This window comes from Panthera uncia, chromosome C2, assembly GCF_023721935.1.
Source record: "Panthera uncia isolate 11264 chromosome C2, Puncia_PCG_1.0, whole genome shotgun sequence".
Classification (NCBI taxonomy): domain Eukaryota; kingdom Metazoa; phylum Chordata; class Mammalia; order Carnivora; family Felidae; genus Panthera; species Panthera uncia.
In genome coordinates this window covers 3746953-3769077 of record NC_064810.1, presented here as the reverse complement: position 1 = coordinate 3769077, position 22125 = coordinate 3746953, and the positions used below count along the sequence as shown (strand labels likewise).

The 22125-nt window shown below is 57.6% G+C and overlaps 3 protein-coding genes across 4 annotated transcripts in view; 1 reads left to right on the top strand and 2 right to left on the bottom strand.

The window, feature by feature from the left end:
* PRDM15 (PR/SET domain 15) overlaps window positions 1-127 on the bottom strand; it is a 66429-nt gene extending 66302 nt beyond the window's left edge. For both annotated transcript variants that reach the window (XM_049627797.1, XM_049627798.1), the window contains exon 1: window positions 9-127. In XM_049627797.1, coding sequence (XP_049483754.1) covers window positions 9-110 — 102 coding nt within the window. In that variant the 5' untranslated portion in view covers window positions 111-127. The remainder of the gene's footprint in view (window positions 1-8) is intronic.
* On the top strand, window positions 127-2065 carry LOC125920710 (uncharacterized). The gene is made up of 2 exons (XM_049627832.1): window positions 127-834; window positions 1772-2065. Exons 1-2 carry the CDS (start codon window positions 353-355, stop codon window positions 1782-1784), a joined length of 495 nt encoding a protein of 164 aa, XP_049483789.1. The 5' UTR covers window positions 127-352; the 3' UTR covers window positions 1785-2065.
* Window positions 2066-9293: 7228 nt separating this feature from the next.
* The window catches only part of C2CD2 (C2 calcium dependent domain containing 2), a 48422-nt gene continuing 35590 nt past the window's right edge, over window positions 9294-22125 (bottom strand). The window contains exons 11-14 of the mRNA XM_049627833.1: window positions 21709-21822; window positions 19585-19712; window positions 17692-18001; window positions 9294-10121 (exon numbers count right to left, since the gene is read on the bottom strand). Of these exons, the coding sequence (XP_049483790.1) occupies window positions 9859-10121; window positions 17692-18001; window positions 19585-19712; window positions 21709-21822 (815 nt within the window). The 3' untranslated portion in view covers window positions 9294-9858. The remainder of the gene's footprint in view (window positions 10122-17691; window positions 18002-19584; window positions 19713-21708; window positions 21823-22125) is intronic.

Here is a 22125-nt window from a genome sequence, read left to right as displayed (position 1 = left end):
GGCTTTACCTGCCTGTGGAATGTGCAGAGCGGGCTCGGATCCGGACTCCGGGTTGCGATCCGCTCCGGAAACTGCGCAGCACCGGAAGCCGGGGGGCGGCGGCGGGGCATTGTGGGAGTTGTAGTTCGCGCGGGCGCCGGCGGCGCGGACGGGGGCCGACGGAGAGCGGGCGGCGTGCACGGGCAGCGGCGGGGCGCGGGCGGCGCGGACCCGGGGCAGCGAGCAGGTCGCGGGCGGTGTGGACGGGGAGTGGGAAAGCGGGCCGCGCGAACCGGGGGTTGTGGACCCGGGAGCGGACGGCGGGGGCTGGGCAGCAGGTCGTAAGCTGTGTGGACCGGGAGTGGGAGAGCGGATGATGTGGATTGGAGAGCAGCGAGGCGTGGATGGTGATGCGGGGGGCAAGGGCGGCGTGGACGGAGAGCGGCAGGGAGCAGGCAGTGTAGACCGGGCTTGGGAAAGTGAGTGGTGTGGCTCCCGGAGCGGGCGATGTGGATCGGGTAGTGGGAAAGCGGGCGGTGAAGACAGGAGAGTGGCGAGGCGCCAGTGGTTGATAGAGGAAAAGGGCGGCGTGGACGGAGAGCGGCAGGGGGCAGGCGGCTTAAACCCGGAGTGGGAGAGTGGGTGGCGTGGCGCCGGGAGCGGACGGTGTGGATGGCGAGGCGGAGGGCAGGGGCGGCGTGGATCCGGACCGGCCTGGGAGAAGCGGGGCTGGCTCTGCTGCCCCTTCCCCGGAGGCGTGGCTGGTGTGACCCTGGCAGCGACGCATGACCATTGCAAATATCGATTCTACCCCTGTGCTGCACAAACCCACAGCCCACAGCTCCCGGGGCCCCTGTAAGTCTCTTCTGGTGGCTGCTGGAGCCATAATTTCTTTTGGGGGCGGGGAGACTTGGAAGAAAGGGTCGAATTTTTCTTTAATTTTTTTTTTCCAACGTTTTTTTATTTATTTTTGGGACAGAGAGAGACAGACAGAGCATGAACGGGGGAGGGGCAGAGAGAGAGGGAGACACAGAATCGGAAACAGGCTCCAGGCTCCGAGCCATCAGCCCAGAGCCCGACGCGGGGCTCGAACTCACGGACCGCGAGATCGTGACCTGGCTGAAGTCGGACGCTTAACCGACTGCGCCACCCAGGCGCCCCCGAATTTTTCTTTAAAACCTGTCTGAGATTTGCTGCCAGGTGGTAGTTCTGAAAGGAGCCAATAGTGTGCCCCAGTCCTCCTGGTCCACTCAGGGAACCCGCCCCGGAGCGCTTACAATGCCCCAACAAGCTGGGGAAGTACCAGGAGGGAGCATCTGGACCCCGCAGGGTGGGCTCTTGAAATACACACCTTGACCCGTGTGATGCTGGAAGGTTTGGGAATACCACCACCCTGGGCAGGGCAACTGAGGCCAGACTGCTCCCTGACTCTCCCCACCCTGGGGGCTCGGTGGCCTGCTGACTGACCTCCATCAAAAGTGCATGCGGGCGGGCGGGCGGGCACCTGGGTAGATCAGTCGGTTAAGCCTCCGACTCTTGATTTTGGCTCAGGTCATGCCCCCCAGGGTGGTGAGATCCAGCCACGCGTTGAGCTCTGTGCTGGGCTTGGAGTCTGCTTAAGATTCTCTCTCGCTCTCCTTTTGTCCCTCTCCCCCACTCGCCGGCTCGCTTGCTCTCTCTCTCAAAACAAAACCCCAAAACGTGTGGCCACAGAATGTTAAAAGGGACTAGAGGAGTCTTTTAGTCTCCGGAGCAGAGCAGTAACACTGTCTTCTTCATTTCTGCCTGGCAGAAAGTTCCACTGATAAACTGCAAGAAGGGACAAGCAGATGGAAAAAGAATTTGAAATTGACATCAGACAGGACTCATTTGCCTCCTACACGGGAAGCTCCTAGGAATCAACGGGAAAAAGGTAAAGAACCCAATAGAAAAACGGACAGTTCCCAGTAGAGGAAATACAATGGCTCAGGGCGCCTGGGCGGCCCAGTGGTTAAGCCTCCAATGTCAGCTAGGGTCGTGATCTCTCGGTCGTGGGTTCCAGCCCCGCGTCGGGCGCTGTGCTAAAAATTCGGAGCCTGGAGCCTGCTTCAGATTCTGTGTATGTGTGTGTGTCTCTCTCTCAAAAACAAACAAACATTAAAAAAGTTAAAAAAAAAAAAAAAAGCAAGCAAGCAGGCATAGTGGCTCTTAAGCTTAAGCAAAGCTCTTCAACTGTACTGCTACAGGAGAAAAAGCAAAGTGGCAGCACAATCATTTTCACCTGTTACGTTAGCAGATTGGGCTTTTTTTAAAGCTTAATAGCATCATTTTGAAGAGAGTGTATAAAATGAGCTGTCTCATCCTTTCCTGGTGGGAGAATAATTTGGTATAACCCCCATGGGGGCCCTTGGTTAATATGGAAATTCTAAATGCATAGAGCCTACGGCACGGCAGTCCCACGAGCAGAAATGTGTTCTCAGCTAGACTCACTTGTGTGAATGGGTATGTGTGCAAGCTTGGTGATAAGTGAGGGCCCATCGAAACGGCGTGGCAGGAGGGTAGAAGGCTGAGCGGCTGCCCAGGGAGCAAGCTGAGTGTGGCCCGGGTGCCCCGAGCTTCTCTCTCCGCCCCTCCCTGACAATCTGCAGTGGCTTCCTGATGGCTTGTACTGTGGGGCTGAACCTCAGCCTGCGACGCCTTTCTTGATCATCACCTCCACACCCTTCCCCTGCTCACACCCGCCCCAGCTGTGGATCCCAACCTCCCTCCAGCCCTCTGTTCCTCAGTCACATCTTCAGGGTCTTTTGTACGTATTCCCTCTACCTTGGAATGCTCTCTGGGGGCTTTCTGCCACCATCTACCTCTTCAGCATTCGGGTCTCTGTTCAGTCCCCGAGAGCTGTAGACTGACCCCTGCAGCCTGCAGCTAACGCATACCCCGCGCCTACCCCCGCCCCTCTAGTGACCTCACGGTTCTCGAATGCCCAGGTGGTTGGCCGCCGAGGCCTCTGCACATCAAACACGGGTAGGACAGCAGAGCGGAAACCTGTACAAGCGGAAGACCTGACCCCGTCTAAAGCCATTTCTCGTGTCGGTTTGTGCAGCACAGGGGTGGAATCGATATTTGCTATGGTCATCGCATCTTCAAAAGAATTCCCAACGGGTTCAGTATATTCCTTCCGTGAAAGTTGGAAGGAATAAAGCTGCCTTTTAAGGCAGATTTATATCCAAGTTTTTTTTAGTGTTTATTTATTTGGGGGGGGGGGAGGGGCAGAGAAAGGGGAGCAGAACGCAGAATCTGAAGCAGGCTCCAGGCTCTGAGCTGTCAGCACAAGAGCCCGACGCGGGGCTCGAACCCAGGAACCGCGAGATCCTGACCTGAGCTGAAGTCCGACGCTTAACTGAGCCGCCCAGTTGCCCCTATATACAGAATTTTAAAGTTTTTTTTAAAAAAAAACTTAAAAAAGAAAACATTGTTTCTGAAAGTGTCAAATTTTATTATTTTTTAAAACGTCTATTTATTTTGAGAGAGAGAGAATGAGTGAGCAGGGAAAGGGGGAGGGAGAAGATCCCAAGCAGGCTCCGTGCCACCAGCTCAGAGCCTGACATGTGGCTCGAACTCCCAAAACCATGAGATCACAACCTGAGCCAAAATCAAGAGTCAGACACTTAACCAACTGAGCCACCCAGGCACCCCTCAAATTTTACCCTTAAGAACAAAACAATGCGGAAGCCTTGCCTAAAAAAAAAAAAAGAAAAGAAAAACCACGTGTAGAAGATGTTCCCTGGGCAGCTTGTGGCCTCTGACTCTGGATAGTGGTATCGCATCAGCGTCCTGTTTCCCAAGCACGACAGCTATTGGGTGTGTGATGTGGAGATGCCGTCCTTCTTGGAAAATGCACTCTGAAGAAGTCAGGGTGGAACACGACGTCTCCAGCAATCGATCAGTTGATCGCTAGATGATAGGTAGGTAGACAGAGCGAGTTTAGCAAAGTCGCTGAATCTAGTTGAAGGCTATGTGGGTTATTCTGTAGGTGTGAAATTTTACAAAATAAGTCGGGGGAATTAAAAATAAGTAAGCAATAGAGCTTCCGTTACCCTGAGTGGATTTTCCTAGGGCATAATCACCATGCCCTGTCGTCACTCCTCCCCCCCCCCCCCCCCCCCGTCCCCCCCCGCCCCGCCTCCACCCCTGCCCCGAGACGATGGTCTCAGCCCAGACACTGGCTGCCTCCCACGTGGACTAACTAACATGGCTCATCAGCCCTGGTTTTTTGTTAGTTGACTCCCTTCATCCTGGACTTCATACAACTAAATATCCCAAGTCACTTCTCTACACTACCTGTAGCTTTTCAGTCTGGCTAAGTGTTGCTCTCCAGATAAAGACAGCAATCTAATCGGCAAGTGACTTAATTCTCACTGTGTGCAAAGCATTGGATGTCACTTGATAGTTTTCTCGCCCATCGCAGGGAGCTGAAAGTTCAGAAAAAGCCGACATCAGGCCGTAAGTCCTTGGTCTCTGCTTTTGACGCAAGGTAGCAGGGACTCACCAGCCAGACAGCCTGGGCTCACATTCTGTTTTCTGCCACTTACCCACTGTGGAATCTTGGGCAAGTTACTTAACCTGTCTGTGCCTCGGTTTCCTAATCTGTAAAGCTGAGGTAGGTCATAACTCACGGGGTTGTCTCAAAGAGTGTTAAGAGTCACTAACCAGCTCTGGCGCATAGTAAGTGCTCAGTCAATACACTTACCACCGTTGTGATTCCGAGTCTCTGTCCCGCGTCCGCGTAAAATACCACGCAGCCCAAGGCACCCCAGCATCCAACTTGATAAACGCTGATATCAGCGGTTGAATGCTTGGCACACGCAGGACACAACGGGACGGTTCGCAGCGTGGAGGGGTGGTGCGGAGCCGGGGTGGGCTGTGCTCCGCGCGTGGAAGTTGGTGCCTCTGGGGCGCCGTGGGACGGGGGTCTGGTCTGGCAGCGTTCTCTTCAGCGCGGGCACCGTGCGAGGCCATCCATCCTGGTATCTGGGCCTCTGTGGTAAGCAGCTTGCCTTTTCTTTTTTTATGCACCATTTGCCGATGCGTATGTCGGGCACTCGGTACTGGTAGGCGACAAGGTCACAACGGCATGGTTTTGTCATAGCCGTGCCTGCCTTGGCGGGCTCTGTCCCCTGACCCTGCGCCCGGATGAGGGGGGCAGGATGGGCGTAAGCAAACCTGCCAGATGTGCTTATATGGGGCTGGCTGCTGACCCTGGTCCTTGCTCCCTAGGTGCGCTGTCCTGAGCCCTGGGGATATGCCCAGGAGCCCGCGTAGGAGGCCGTGATCTGGGGTCAAGTGACAAGCACTTGGAAGAGGTGCCCCGTGCTCTGCGTCATCCTTGGTGGCCGAAGCTGCTTCGCGGAGCAGGTGGGGTTTGTGTTCGGTTAGGTCATTAGAGCAGGGAGGGGTGCGTGCTGGGGACAAGGGGTGCACATTCACAGCCCGCAGGTGGTTGACGTGGATTAATGTGGGCAGTGTGGACGGGATTGGTAAGAATACAGCGTGTGCCTCAAGGTGACCTGGTAAATCAGGGCAAGGCTGGCCTTCCAGTGAGCACATCTGGTCCAGCGTCAGCACAGAAAGGGCCGTGGTCTCAGACCCCCGGACGCCTCCATCCCTAACAAGACACGTGGCCACCACCTTGCCACGAGCAGAGCTGAGAATCCGAATCCGAGCCCCGGGACGGCTGGGGCTCTGCACAGGTAGACTGTCCCCCCTCGACGGCAGAGGTATCAATCATCTGGGCCCCCACTCCGTACCCAGGAGGGCCACCCTGAGAAAAGGTCGGGGTCTGTGCACCAGTTTCCCAAATGCCACAGCACCCGGGCACAGCGGGGAAGCAGCCCAGATGCCTGCAGGGTTCGTGTGGGATCCGTCCATCTGTCTGTGCCCGGCTCCGGCCCCCGCTGCCCTGCCCCACCCGGTAACCACCACGGGCCCCAAGCCAGTGTGACACCATCCGTACTCTGAGCCCCATGCAGGAGCCTGCCCCACACTCTCCCGGATGGGCCTCCGCTGGGGCAGCGAGGACCACAGGAGCCGAGGGATGTATGCAAGACTGCGCCCAGAAGGCTGCGGGGCGTCCTGCAGGGTCACCTCATGCCAGCTTCCGCCCCTGGAGGACCCAGGCCGAGCCGACCCTGACGGGTAGCACCCACAACTGGCCAAGAACAAAGCAAGGGGCGGCAGCAACAAGCGAAGGGCCCACGACTTCTTTCACGCGGCCGACCGCGACGGGCATGGGCACAGACGGCCGAGCACCCGACGGAACGTGACCCGGGGCGCAGCAAACAGAACTCGGTGTTAGCGTTCCGTGTGCACGTTTATTTCTCTCAAAGACCGTTCGTGTTCCAGCCACATCTTCTGTGGTTTGGTGCAGGACAGTGACATGGTTTGTTTTTTTTTTTTAATTTTTTTTTTTAACGTTTATTTATTTTTGAGACAGAGAGAGACAGAGCATGAACGGGGGAGGGTCAGAGAGAGGGAGACACAGAATCTGAAACAGGCTCCGGGCTCCGAGCTGTCAGCACAGAGCCTGACACGGGGCTCGAACTCACGGACCACGAGATCCGTGACCTGAGCCGAAGTCGGCGCTCAACCGACCGAGCCACCCAGGCGCCCCAGTGACGTGTTTTTAAAGTGCTACCGCGGAATATGATCGCCGTCGGGCAGATCCATCACCACGCTCGATCATGAAGCCAGACCCGGCCACGTGCCTGGAAAACCGTGCGTTTTCTTCTTTTAAAAGAAAAATCTAGCTTTGATGGGACACTGGGGTGAAACACCACAAGCCTAAATCACAAACGGTACGTTCCCGACCGGCTGGGAGCGGGGTGGACTGGGCAGGGGGGCGCGTTCCGGACGCCTCCTCACGCATCCAACGGGAGTGCTGAAGAAAGGGACCCGGAGGGAACCTGAGTTTGCTCTGCAGGAAGTGGCAGTGTGAGTGTGCCCATGCCACACGCTTTGGTAATCATGCCTGAGCAGGTTTGGGACAGTGGAGATGGGGGCCTGGCATCCGGGTCTACGCCAGCGCGGGACCCGTGTCCCACCCGGCAGAAACGTCCTGACTTGCAGCGACCGCCGGCTTGTGAGGCTTCGAGACCGTGACATGCGAGACTATTACGTGGAAACCGCCCCCCCCCACCCCCCAGCTGGTGGCAGCGACAGAAATCAATCTGTCCCTTTCTGCTCCAGAAGAGAATGTGCCAGGCCTCTCCGGCAAAACCCATCAGAAATCTAGACGGGCAGCGACTGGCCAGGTAGCCACCAGCAGGAATCAAGGGCTGGGCTCCAACTTGAACTGGAGGGTCGGTTTACGTAAAGGGCTCTGTCCAAACCTCCTTCTTCACAGCCGGTTTTCAGCCGGGACAATGAGATCGCTGCTTCTGTTCTCGCTGCGCTAATCACACGCGCACACACGCGCGCGAGGCTTCCCTGCGTGCCTCTGCAGAGGTCACGGGCACAGTCCCGAACCGGGCAGTGCCACCGGCGTGCCAGAACCAATGTGAGCACCCCGTTCCTGACGTACAGGTGCCCCACTCAGACCTTAGCGTCCAGAAGAAACCGCTTTGGACACGCCAGTCTGCAAAACAGCCCGGAGGCCAACAAAAAAGTCCTCTAGCCGCTAACGCACAAGAGAAGGGAGGAAGGCTTTACAAACTCGTATGTGTAGTACTCAGTGCGTGACCTTAATCGGTGTTTAAGTTCACAGTGTTCGCATTCGCATGAATCCCTACGCGGGAAAGCGCAGGCCTGGATAAGCAGCCACGGGAGAAGCGTTCACAGTATCCACAGGACCCGTTTTCCCACTGCCCGACCCTCACGCACTCTCCCGCCCCCTATTTTCTCTTAAACTCCCTGCTAAGTCCCTGTCCTCTGTGACTTCAGGAAGGGCCCTCGGCTGGAGAAGATGTGAGTGCATCTCGAGGAGGGGCTTCTGGGCCTCGATCAAGTATACGGGGCTCTTGCGTGCCGGACAGACACACGGAAACACGGATCTCCTGGACACCACGCTCCCCCTTTTGTGTGACGGTCCCGCTTCACACACGGGACAGACGCAGCCCGCCTGTCACTTGCCCGCGACCCGGGAGGGGCTTCAAGTCACCAGGAGGTGGAAAACGCAGAGCCCTTAAAAGTTAAAACGGTGAACAAAATCCTCGTGGGGTCAGTCAGGAATGGGACATTGTCTTGTTTTGAGCGAGAAAGCTCCCGTGTAAAGCTCAGAGACCATCACGTGGCATAGAGTTGATCTGAACTGCAAAATCAGACAGAAAACGGACGACCGGAACATCGTCTTTAAAAACAGCATATGGTGAAGAAAGCCATTTTACAGTCACTTGATTAATTCCTGGGACACGGAAAAAAAATTTTAAATACGTATTTTTAAGTAAAATTCTTAACGTAGTCTTCTAATCTCTCTCCCTCGAGAAAAAGGGGGGAAGAAAGTTCTTTAATTTTGGTTTTCGAAAAGGTTTCTGTGTGTCAGTAGCTCTCTTACCCCTGAAATACCAGTGTCAGGAGGAACAAAAATGTTTGTAGGAAGGAGTCCCCCCCCCCAATTTCCTATCTGTGACAGAAGTCGAGGCTTCATAAATGGCCTTTTAAATCTTATTGGAAAAAAGTGAATCTTATTGAACCATCAAAGCCTTCCACACAGATGACCACGGCCCTACCAAGCTCGTCCCCGCGAAGCGTGCATTCAGGAGGCACCGGCCAGCGTGCAGGCCCGTGGAGAGACGCACGGGCGAGGAACGTGGTCTGAAGGGCACACGGGGATACGGACATCGTGGGCCACGCTGATCTTTTCTTCCCACTGGAAATCAAAGCAGGCGTGCGTCCCCTCCAACACGCGTCAAGCACTGTTCACAGAATTCTGGAGAGCTCCCGGAAGCATGCGAGGCAAGTTTGGCCCATTTGTTACTATTCAACTTAACTTCCATCCCTAAGCCTCACACCTGAGACCTAGAATGAGTTTTCTCTTTTGTCCCAGAAGTACTTTGTTTCAGCTATTGGCAACATTTGGCAAACTAACCTTGGACTAAAGAAAAAAAAAAAACCCGGTGTGGGTGGCCACCGTGTTCCGTTAGCGGTCACTTACTGCCCCGACTTCATTCCAGAGGCCCCTCCCTGCACTCCCGTGTGGCAAGTTACCCCAGCAGGGCAGTGGGAAAAAAAGCCAGGAGTTGACGGCCCCATGGGAATCCTGAGCGCTTCTGAAACCACAGAGGAGACTGGAAAGACCACGTGGGAACTCACAGGCCTCCCGTTTGCGAAGGAAACACGAGTGCACAGGATAGATCTAGTGTTTGCATACTTTTCAAGTTATATGGCTAATAGCAAAGGCAACTCTGCTCCTACCTTTGTCACAGTGTCTCCATCACCACCGCGATGTCTCTACTGACCCCCAATCCCGCCTCCGTCCCACCTGTCCGCACTCGGGGCCAGCCGCACTGTGTTGCTCTGAGCAGCCAGTCAGGACAGGTGACCCATCCGTTCCAGTCACAGTGACAGCACAGAGGGACACCTCCTCTTCGCGACGCGGTCCGGGCACGGACCCAAGATAACACGCGTCGGGGCACAGAGTGGGTGAGGTGGAGTCCCCCTCACCGGCCCCGTCACCGTCCATTACTGGAGGTTCTCCAGTCCGTTATGCAAGTCTCCCAACGTTTGACTTCAGCTCTTTGACCTGAGCGCAGCCCTTTGGCATCTGACTTGGTGAGTTTTCTCTGGGGAAGGCCTCCTGGCTGGAGACGCGGATCTTCGTCCCCCTTTACAGGATGGCAGTACGACCCGGCCGGACGGGGCGGCCGGCTGACAGCTTGCAGCTCTCTTGCTGCGTCCCGGGGGTGCTTAGGGGGGCACGCGTCTTCCCGCGTCCTGGTGGGGGAGGCCGCCGGCCACGGGGTCCGCCGGGGCCCCGTTCATGGCGCTCTTGCTTCTGTGCCTGGAGAGGAGCTTCTTGTTGAGGATCCTGGTGAGCGTCACCCCCTTCCTCCGGGCCCCCTCCGGCTGCTGCAGGAACACGAGGTCGTTGTGCGACTGGCTCATGCCAGGGTCCTTCTGTTGATGTCGCCGGCGGAAGAACAGCTTTGCGCCCTTCCTTAAAATCCCTCCTGGAAGAGGAAAGCAGAGGGGGGCGGTCAGGTGAGCTGAGGAGGAAACGCCGGGGCCACTAATCCAAGTGGAAAAGACAAGCAAGGAGGTTCGAACTACTCTAATGAGCAGTTTCTTCCGTGTGCTGTCACTATCCACACGGGAGGGAAACGGCCGGAATCTGGCCCGGACCACACGTCAGAGTTTTCAGGGTGAAAAGACTTGGAAGGGAGCCCGGGCGGCTGTCGGTGAAGCGTCTGACTCAGGTCATGATCTCACAGATTGTGAGTTTGAGCCCCGCACTGGGCTCTGTGCTGACAGCAGGGAGCCGGCTTGGGATCCTCTCTCTCTCTCTCTCTCTGTCTGCCCCTCCCCTGCTCGTGCTCCTGCAGATCTCCCTTTCTTTCAAAATAAATAAGTAAACTTTATTAAAAAAAAAAAAAAAGACTTTGAGCCAAGAAGCAGTGAGCTGGACTGTCCTGTGCATCCCGGGGCAGGGACGTCCGTCACCGACTTCCTAGTCAAAGCAGACGGCGGCAGGCTGTCCCTACCTCGGGTCCCCTGGCCACTCACTCTCCTGCATTAGGAAGGGTGTAAATGGTGAAGAAGTGCTATGTGCCCCCGAAAAGAGGGTCCCGCTATTAAAACACAAAAACGGTCTCTGAGAACAAGGGATACGTATCCGCTGTCTTAGGAGAGTTAAGATCTCTTCTTTCAGGGAGTAAGATGTTGTTTCACTGCAGACCCCACCGTACGTGCCTCGGGCTGTCGTGAAATGTCTGTTTCGGGCTTGTTTCTGACTCACAAGACCTCAACTTTGTGCGCCTCGACCTGCCTGCAGGATGTCAGCTAGCGGGACACGGAATACAAAAACGGCAGCGGCAATGACTCTTCAAAGACCCAGGGCGAGCTCGCGTAGCCACGGGGCCCAGAACCCACTACACGAACTCCCTCCGGCATGCTGCTGCCCGGGGCGCCCCCAGCAGGGTCCGGGAGCCTTTCGGGCCAGCCTGTGGCGCTCCTCGCATGTGCGTGTAGGCGTGGAGGGCTTCTGGAGGAGGAGCCTTGGCTCTCTGGCAGTCAACTATTTTCCTGACAGAGCCCGTGGATGCTTCGGTAGCCGTGACACAGACCAAAGCCACCGGTGTCTGTCCAGAGGGGACGAAGGGCGCCTGTTGGCTCTCCCACGTGAAATGCGCGTGGACGGCGGTGGAGTATGGCCCCGCCCTGTCTGTGGACAAAGCAGCACGCCCGTGACTTTAAGGGATCTTAATTGGATCTGGGGCCAGGGGAGAACTTGCCCTTGGCTCTGTCCGGGCTCAGCCACAGAACAAGGCTCCAGAGCCCCAAGGTATAGGCTGAATGTCATCTGATCGGAGCTGCTGGAAAGATCTTTTGGTTTTTTTTCCATTTTCTCTTTGGATATAGTCAAACGGCCTATTGGGAAGAATCATGGGGACGTTTCTACAACTGTCTAACGCGGAGAGGCTGCGTGCGGGGGGTTTCCCGGACCGCGGGAAGGGGAGTACAGACGTGTGAGCGGCTTCACTCCTGCCGCGAGCCTGAGGTGCCGCATCTGGGGACCACGAAGGTCCGTTCCCAGAGCTGTTCAGGTCCCCCTAAGAATGCAGCGTATCACGAGAAGTCACCAGTTAGGGCGTGTTATTGCACCAACCGCGGCCACCAACCGGACTGGACTTTGGCCAGCGGGGGGCATTACACTGGTACCTGCTGATTAATTACCCCGGCATGGTGACAGGCTCCAGCCGGAGGGTCGCAGGGGCCGAGGGAGTGTTTCCGACACGGGGACCTGCTGTAGGTTAAGCGTGGGGTCCCTGAAGGGCATATTAATGTGGGCTCTCACCTGGAACAGAGGAGGGGAAGGCGGGATCCGTTCTGTCAACTCAGAGTGCTCTGACCCCACGCCCCCGGTCTCCCCAGGGGAACGGAAGCCCGAGGGGGAGCAGGCTGGCCCCATCCTCCGGTCAGCTGGAGGCCAGCAGTAACAGGTGCTGTCCTGGAGGGCCCCGTCTCCTAAGCCCGGCCTAGGTGTCCCCGCACTGGAATTTGGTCTGGGGTCTGGAGCCAGGGTCTGAGGTGTGAGCAGGGGTGCTGTTCTGGGTGGGGTCGCGTCCCTCCAAAATTCCTGTGTTGGGGTCCTAATCCCCAGCACCTCAGAATGTGGCCTTATCTTACAGACGGGGTCCTTACAGAGGTGATTCATCCACAGGGCGTCAAGGCGGGTACCACACCAGCGTGGCTGTGCCCCTACAGAAAGAAGAGATGTGGACAGGCACGCCCACGGGGAGCGTGCCAGGTGGAGGCAGGGATGGGGTGACGCTTCGATAAGCCAAGGAAGGCCAGAGACACTGACAAACACCAGAGGCCTGGCGAGAGCATCCTGGCCCACAGGAGCCACCAGCCCTGCCCACGCCTTGACCTCGGGCTTCTGGCCTCCAGAGCTGGGGGGACTGTCCACTGCTGAGCACAAGGCTGTGTGGATCGCAAGAGGCCAGCCCGCCCTGCAGGGCACAGCGTCTGGTTCTCGAGAAGCATGGGTTTGCACCAGATTCCGAGGGAAACCTGAACGCGGGGAGAGGCAAGAGGTAGGTGTTCAGATTCCCTCAAAAGGGAATCGGCACGTTGTCAAGCAACCCCTTTAACTCGTTTCAATGAAATCGCACTTGAAATAACTAAAATTCGAATTCCTGCCATATCACGATGGCATATCAAGGACCCCCAACCTGTGAATAAAACTGGAAAAGCAGAAAGATCTGTGTGCCGTAGTCACTTTGAACGGTCCTGCCGGCCGTGGTCTGTCCCACAAGCGAAGGTCTGCTCCCGTGCGTCCCACAGATGGGGCCCATCGCGGGGGGGTTTCTGTCCTTCCGGGCCCCAGGCAAGCTCTCAGAACAGGGCTGCTGTTTTGTTAAATAGGACTGTTCCAAATCAGTACCAGAACCGATGATGTCCTGGGTCCCCTGGTAAAGTCACTTGGGGGACTCACCAAACCTGTGTCTTCTCTAACTTGATAGGACTTGTCACGGCTTTATGGGGACAATACCTCCTGCTTGGATGGAAGGGTCATGTGAAAGGAGGGACTGAGGTTTGCAGATCTATAGGCTGGAGCCCCGCTTCTGTCTCCCAGAGACCTCTGAGAGAGATCTCCTCCCCAGCGGTGACGTGCTCTGCCCCACTAAATGGGCCCCAGTGCAGAAAGCCTGTGTTCTCACACCCGGCTCCTCTGTTCTCCTAAGGACGGTGTCTGAGCTGGCCGGGGGGAGGGGGGGGTCACACCGCCCAGCAGTGGCCAGCAGGTGTCTGGTAGAGGGCGCATCCGTGGCGGTCACCAGGGGGGCCTCCAGAGAGTGAGACAGGTCTCAGCTCCCAGAGGCATCACAGAGCACAGCCCTGCGCTCCAACGCGGGTGTGGACAGGCTTTCCGGAACCACGTAGATCCCGAGAGGTGTGCTGGTAGCGTGTGTCGGGCAGGACGTTTTACGGACACACGGCCGTCTCCAGATCCACGGTTTAACTCCTCAAACGTGAGGAGTAACCAGAGTAAGCGGAGATCATCTCCTCTGCATTTCCAAATAAAAACGTCAAAGCCTGTTGAGCCTTGGGCACACATCACAGTTACCCTCGGGGTAAATAATGACGGAGGAACAAGGCCACACGTGTGGCACTGACTCCCGCACTCCACGGTGGCGCGAGGGGCACCGGACTCTCCCGTCAGCTGAGAAGTCACGCCGTCTGGAGCTCCCTCACCTCACCATGGCCGTGCGGCTGTGTCTTCTGTGTCAAGGTGGCCAGCGTGCCCAGGGATTCAGTCAGACCCTCATCTGTTAGGTGAATGCACTCGGCAGATGTGGGGGTAACACCCGCATTCAGCTATCCCGGACTAAAGCACATTACCCCGGATGATGTGGACGGGCCTCCTCCAATCAACTGAATGCCTTAGGAGCCAACCCCGAAGGGCTCTGGGAGAAGAAGGGATGGTCCCCTGCCCGCCGGCCCCGCCCACAGATTTCAGACTGTCAGAGCCCATAATCGCGTGAGCCAGTTCCTTGAAATGTAGAACCGATTGGTGCCGTTCCTCTAGAGAACTCTGGCCAAGACAGTAATAGTTTGGTATGTGACGCTTGCCTCTGGGCCCCCAGAACCCGTCCCCTTTGCTGATGGGGAAGCTCACAGTGCCCAGGCCAGAGGAACTGGAGAAGTCTGGATTTCATAAGCCCCTTTTTTCCAGATTAGCTCAGCCACACCAGCAGTCAGGAGGCAAGACTCAGACCTCACCCACACTTTAAAGATCCCTTAAGGACAAAATCTGGAGAGAAGATGTGCAATGTGAAACGAATAGCCAAACGCTTAAAGGGGGGGCAGAGAGGAGAAAAATCTTTCCCTGGTTCTAACAAGGTTAAAAAAAAAAAAAATCACAAACACACTGAAAAGTAAATAGGAAGAAATTTGAAAATGATTATTCTAAATTATAGCTTTACTAGAGCAAATGTCTGCAAATCTACGCTTGTCTGTCTGCACAGACCCTGACAGACACAAATAGCTCCGTGAAGAATCCATCTCAAAATCTCATACGTAGGAAACCAATGACCAAAAGCCACCTTACACATTGTAGTTTGCTGCCCAAAGAACAGCTTCTGAGTTCGAGCTAAGCCCCACATAGTCTGTTTATAAGCGACTGCTTGTTAGAACCAGAGCTCCGCTAAGGGAAGGGGCGTATGCAAATCACAGCGAGCGAGGCTGCGTGCCCCCCATCTAGGGGCACAGCGCCCGCGCCCCACCCGCGTAAAGTGCTGTCCCAACCCAACCAGGCCACTTGTTCGGAGGCAACTGCGAACACACACTGGAGAGGGACAGGAAAATAAAAAGGAAGGGAAGGGGGCGGGGGGGGGGGGTCAGCTTCCTGCTGTTACAAAATATGCTACTCTCGTGGCGAAATCGCACCTAATTTAAAAACACGTATAGAAGACAAAAGTAACTTACTGTGTAGGCAATCAATTCTGGTTGGCATAGCGATCCTCTTAAGTTAGAGGGAATGAGCGCGAGGTGACGAGAAGGAAGAGGTCAGAGGTCAAAAGAAAAGTGCGCGGGAGCAAAACAAGAATGACAGACAGTGAGTTCCAAAGCACCGTGCCCCACGTGCGGGTGAAGTGACAGGGAAGGACGTCTGGCAAGAGTCTGGGGGCTCGGATTGCTTTTTTTTTTTTTTCTTTTTTTATTTTTTAATTTTTATTTGTCAAAGTCTCCATCCGATACTTTGGTTCTTACTCGTGGCGGAATACACGTGGCGTAACCTTTGCCATCTCGGCCGCCTCTAAACACGCGGCCACGTTAAGTAAATTCCCATCGTGCAGCCCGGCCGCATCGACACCGTTAAGCTAGAAACAAGCCCACGTGTGGGGATAAACTGGCTGCGACCTCACAAGATGGACATTTCCAACCCGCGGGGTTCCAGAACTCTAACTATGCTGGCAGGTCTTGGAAATCTGTGCAAACCCACATAGGTGGTTCTTGGGCCAGAAACTAACCTTCAGTTATTTAACGTGGAAACGAGAGGAAACCCCACAGAGCCACTCCCTGGATCCCCAGTGTTGAAAACTGGTGCAACACAAAAGCTATTTGGCATCCGTTAACACATAACTGTCCAACGTCTCACGGAGATGCTGTGCCCAAGTCGCTGGCACTTAGGTCCCCAAGAGTGCCCTTCTTGAGGGGTGCCACCAACCTGGCCAGTGGCGGGCAAGGAGAAGGGTGGCCACGGAAGGGATCCCATGGGAAAGAACCTTCTGGAGGGAAAAGCAGAGGAAGGAGGAAGCGACGGGTGAGGGCAGGGTGGTCTCTGAATGGACTTGGGGTCGGCGAGGCGCGGCGGCCGGGGTTGACGCGGGAGGGCAGGAGGGCAGGCTGGGAGGTTGGGGCTCCGTGAGAACAGGCAGCAGACTGCTGGCCACCGGGAGAAGGAAGGGAGAGGAAGGGGTGCCCCACCCTGCACCCCCTTTGCTACCCCACCCAGCACTCGCGGCCTTCCTCCGGTCCAGGGGGGCTCCCTCGGGCCGTGCTGGCCCCAAGGGCAGGCCAGAGGGGTGCATACGCGCCTGGCAGACCGACAGCCCGGAACCTGGGCTGCGCCTTCTGAACAGGAGCGAGGGAGCCGCCAGAGGGCAATGCACAGGTCACCCAGGCTCAGCGCAGGGGAACTTAGTGGCCCGGGGTCCGATCTTCATCCCGTGGCTTAGAAGTCCTGTCCTCCTTCCCTCTTTCCTTCTCCTGGCTTCCAGCCGCTCCCCACGTGTGCCCACCCTGCTTCGGCAACCAGGGGCCTCGTGGGGATGCACGAGAAGCAGACGGGAGGGAGTGGGTAGGGATGAACGCAGAGGCCTCCAGCCGGGTTCTCAGCCCTGACAGCAAGGACACAGGGCCACGCACCGCCACGAGGCGGCCCATCCTGCACCCCACGGGGCTCCGAGCTGCACCCCGCCTGCTGCCTGTAGCACCCCACTCCCAGCTGTCTCGGGACGCTTGCCGGTGTCCCCTGAGTGGGGGGCACAACCGCCAGGTCTGAGAACCACTGGTCCCGGCAGCAAGAACGGGGTGGGGGGGCGGGGGCAGTGGGAGACAGCCACGGAGCAGCTCACTGGGGTCCCCGACCTCAGGAGTGACTAGGACGTCTGCGTTCTCAGCGGGGCAGGACTTGGCGCTGAGGTGCACCCACGACTCCCAGCTCGGATCGGGCACCTGCTCCCATCCTGTCTCTGCACCGGGAGCCCCTTACCACTGCCCGGGGGGTGGACCCACCCTCGTGTGCCGAGGAGAAGCTGAGCGCAGGAGGCGTGACGCCTCCCGTGGAGAACAGACCTCAAGCCCCCGGACCGCGTTCGCTCAGAAGGAACCTTTACATCACCATCGTGCCGAAGCGCTAAGTACAACTGAGCACACTGAAGAAATGTGCAAGTTAAAGCCCCGATTTAGGGCTAATGGAAAACAACGGATTATCCTAATGATGTGATTCCTCGGCCCTGCACACACGTTAAGTTGATGGTCGTCAACTTAAAACTGACCCCAGTTTCTGGGGTATTCCTCTCGCCCTGGGCCCTAGCAGGTCCGAGTGGTGGGGTCTGCCCTGGTTTTAGTGAAGGGAGGAGATTGAGACACAATGAACAGGTGAGTATCTGCACAGCCGAGGGAAGCCGGGTCTCTGGCGGCTACGTGTGGTGTCTCTCTGGCCCCACTGTGGGACATGACCCCCTCTAAATGCCCTAGATAGTTCTGGGCGGGGGTGGGGGGCAGAGAGAGGAAGGGGCCTCTAGGCATGACCACAAGCTGTTCCCCCCAGCCCCCCAATGCGGAGAGATGGAAGGATTCTCAATGTGGCCCCTGCCCAGAGGCTTAATCGGGCCCCAACCTCCTGCACCGGGGTGCTCGCTGGGGTGGGGTGCTGAGGAGGGGTTGGGTTTGCGCAGGGGAAGGGAAGCGGGTGATGGGAACCGAAAGTCAGCTCAGAAACTGGCAGGAGAGATCAGCCGTCGGGTGGGGCGGGCGGCGGAGGGACGAGAGGGGGGTGGGCGCAGGTACCTTTATGCTTCTTGGCAGCATCCGGCTCTGAGACACTCAGGGAGCTCTCCGACAGCTCGTCCCCATCGGGGTCCAGCGGGGCCTGGCTGTCCCACGCCGGGGCCTGTGACTCCTGGTCCAAGTCCCAGGAGCCTAGCTCGCGCTCCTGGGGCTCTGGGGCCGGCGGGGCCGGGGCCGGCGCCTCTTCCTCCTGCGGGGCAGAGACGGCAGCCGCCCCCGGAAGGGACGGGGGGTCCTCCTGGGGGTTGCCGTCCACGGAGGCCGCGTAGTCCAGCATGAGGGCGGCGGCATTGTCCTGAGATAGCGAGGTCTGTCCCGGGACAAGAGAAAAAAGCCAGCATGAGGGACGACGGCAAGGACACACGGAAGGAGGGCCGGCACGGAAAAGCCCGGAAACCTCTGTCCAAACATGCTGGGGGTGATTCCAAAGAGTCAGAAGTCGCCCACGGCTTGTCTTCCAAGGGGGCGGCAACTGGGTTTCCAAGGGACTGAAGTGCGGTGACTATGGGTCTCCGCTCACAGCAGAGGGTCGGGGCCCCTGGTGCCAGGGGCCCTTCACACGTGGAGGGGCATCGAGGAAGCAGACACCCTTCTCCAGCCTGCGGGAGGGAGAGCACTTCCTTCTAGGAGGCGGACAGCACGCTGGGTGGGGGGGGGGGGTCACGGGACGTGGGCTACAGATTCTGTCTTTTCACACTTATCCTACAGGACTTTGTTTTCTGCTGGCAGAAATTGCTCAGCATACATGTCGTAGCCTGAGAATCCGGGGTGCTCCTCTCAGCCGCGGGGCTGGGTGGCTGCAGGGCGGGAAGGTGGTCGCGAGGGGCCTGGGGCGGGCCGCTGTCTGATGCCCACACTCTGCCGGCTTGCGGCGTGCCCACTGGCTCAAGATGGGACAACCTGAGCGTCCATAAATAAATCGTAACTGCAGGGGGTTGGATATGTTGAACGTGCAGACCCTTGGGCTCCTAAAGAGCCACAGAAAGCATAGAAGACATGGTCAGGAGACCCCGTGGGTCCCTCACAGCCGGCCCGGACTCAGGAGAACGCAGCCTTTGGGCCTTGGCCCTTCTGGGGACGCCGTCGCCCCCTGCTGGCTGAGGCTGGAAGTGCACTCAGGAAGCCCAGAGAGGCCCCCACCTGGGGGCCTGGGGCCTCGGGGGCCGTGTCAAGGCTGCCCGGCAGGCGTGGCAGCTGGTACGTGAGCACCAGCCACCGAGGCCCCGAGTACAATGGCAACACTGGTGACGCACCTCTGGCACCTGCCACGACCCACTGCAGCACGACTTCTAGACCCGCCACGCTCATGGCCTCCGAGCACCCCCCTCCGTGTTCAGAACGTCGTCTTCCTCGTCCCCCATGACTTCCTGGTCTCCCAAACGCCCCTCTGTGGCCCATTCCTGGCCCATCTGAGATGTCAAACACGAGTACGGGGCTGTAGCGTGGCTCCCTGCCCTGAGGGGCCGGCCCCTCTGGCACCCAGCAGGGCAGGAGAAGGGAGGGAGTGGAGACTGGGGTGTTTTAGACAATCTGCACGTCTCTCTGGCTGCAAAAGGCATAAACACTCGCTGCAAAAAAACTTCAGTGGTTTGGAGGCGTGCGACGTGGGAAGTGGACGCTCCCCGTCATCGACCAGCGAGAGGGCGGAGGCTCGGTCCCAAAGGGGCCCCCCGGGCCAGAGACCTTCGAGCTGCCTCATCAACGGGACAAGCTGCATCCACACGACGCCGTGAACGACCCGCTCGCTGAGTCAGGAAGAGAACCTGCCATTTGCACGGAACTTTCCGGACGTCATCAAGAGCTCAGGCTACCTTCCCCAAGGAGGAAGCCAGCCCGCCGACAGACGCAATCCGCGCCCCCCCCCGCCCCGCCCCCGCCAGCGCATGGCCGCACCTTGGAGATCCCTGATATGATGATGGTGCTTTTCTTCCGTGGAGACTTGACCCTCAGCTTCGAAGACTCGCTGAGCTGGCGGATGGCGACTTCCGCCACGGGGTCCGAGCCATTCAGAACCAGGAGCTCTGCGGGAGGGAAGGCAGCACTGAGCATGTGCACACACGCCCCCTGGAGACTGCCAGGGCTGACGGAAATGGTCCCCAGGCAGAGGTCGGCAGATACCTTCCGGAAGGGGCCAGGGCCCAAATGGTTTAAGGTTTGTGGGCCGGCGGGTCACCGGGTCCCGGCCACTCACCGCTGCCTCTGTAGGGTGAGAGCAGCCAGACCCCTGCCAGGCTGGGCTCTGAGGCAATTTATGAGCAGAACCAGGGCCAGATTTGGCTCACAGACCACCCTCGGTCCACGGCTGCTTCTGGAAGGTTCCACGTACTCATTGACGCACGCTTACTCAGATCCCTGCGTTTTCTTACACGCCAGTCATACCTCCGCAGGGTTGACGAGAAACAAGTCAAGCAGGTAGGCTGACAAACAAAAACACCTCTAACCTTGTGGAAGATTTGAACTCCGCAAGGCAATGAGGCTGCCCCTTTTCCCTCCCGAGGGACTCAGCACCTAGCATTCACGTGAGCCAGTTGGCCAAGGCAGCTCCGTCCCGTGGTTCCTACCAACCCCACCGCCGGCCGTTGTCTGTGGGATGCTTAGCACCTGGCAGGTGCGGTACAAAGGGGCTCCGTGCACATTGTTTTGTACAGCCATCCCGCAAACCCCAAGAGCCAGGTGCCTTTTTTATCCCCACTGGAGACACGGGGGACCGTCAGGGAGCCAGGGAGGCGGCAGAACCGAGAGGCTCAGCAGGTCTCGGGCGCAAAGCCGGCACATGTAACCTGACTGAAGTAGCTCCCGTGACGCCAGAGTCAAACAACGAGGCCATTAAAGGGGCAGGAACGTGTTCACAGGAACACCTGCCGCCTCAGTTTCAGCTGTGGCCTGAGGACAATTCCAGAGGAAGAAGCAAAGGGCCAAGGGCCTGTCCACGGACCCACAGTGAGAAGGGAGAGGGTGACAAGAAGGGGTGGGGCGAGGATCCCCCCCACCCCACCCCAGGAGAGAGCTTCACTGTCCCCCCCAACACCCCACGCCAAGCCCGGAGGTCCTGAGCTGTCCTCCGAAGTCCCATCAAAGTGCCAGGGGCGCCCGAGAAAGTCACTAGGGCACCTGCAGCACAGGGAGCTGACCTCGGGGCCGGCCCCACGGCCCATGCACCAGATGGGGAGCCCACCATGGAAGCGTCAGCCCGGGCTCCTTTAAAATGGGATCCCCGTGCAGGGGAAGGTGTCCCCGCAGTCGCTGGAGCACACTGCCAGGGGCAGGGAAGGGGGCATCAGGAGCGGCCAGCACGGCAGGGACACTGCGTGCGTCTAGGAAGCTGCATTGGGGGAACCCAGCGGTTTGCAGAGAACCACGGAAACAGGGACGGGGCTGAGGGAAAACGAAGAGCTCCCTGCCGCTGTCCCCTCCTCCCTGTCCCCTCCTTGACCTCGGCAAGATCAGACACAGGACTCAGGGAATGGGGACAGGTGCCCACCTGCCCCTTCTCTGATGGCAGGTCACACCCGAGCCAAGGGACAAAGCCTCATCCCCAGAGTTAGATCGCGCTTTGATCTAGGGAGACGGTGAAACCCACCTCTCCAAAGACGCCGATTACCTGAAAGTGACCATAAAAATGGGAAATTTGCAGGCAGGGGTCTGGGGGAAACCACTCCTAACAAACAGCTTTTTGGGGACAGCGGGAGACAAAAACAAAGCCGCCTTTAGGCTTTCGCCCCTGCGCCCTGCTTATTTTATGATGTTCACAGCACTGGCCCACGGGCAACAGAAAAATAATGCTCGAAAGTTTTATAAACTGGGTTTTTACGTTTATTTTGTTAAAGCACCTGCTAAAACTAAATGCCACTCCTGGTCTTTGGCTGGCTTCCCTTTCCGCTTTTTCCTAGTTTTTCTCCTTTTACTGGAAAAAGCTCCTCCCAAACTCTGAAAAGGAAATGCTGACCTCGGGGCAGATGCGAAAGGCATGAGGGAAGAGGCCAGGAGGAAGGAAAACGCGGTGAGCACGCCCGTTACCTGTGTCCGAAGAAGAGAACGTCTTACTGACAGGGGCGCCGTGACAGGAGACGGCTTGGACAGAGATGTCCTTCTCAATGACCTTCACCTTGACAGGTGTCTTCAGGGGAGACTCTGCCAAAGGAACATCCTGGTCATAAGAGGGCCCCCAAAGCCGTCTGAACCTACAGTTTCTGGAAAGTGAAATCACATCTCTCGCGCCAACGCCATCTGGGCGGTTGGAAACGGCCAGGGCAAACCTTCAGATTGTTGCACAATCTCATTCTTTTTTGGGGGGGTGGGGGGGGTGGGGAGGGAGAACCCAGGTTTCAGTACAATTTCAGAAATTAAGCCAGAATTTCACATTCTGTTTTGTATTCACGAATGGGGCCAGGCAACCTATTCTGGGAAGATAACACATCTGTGCGAACAGACGTA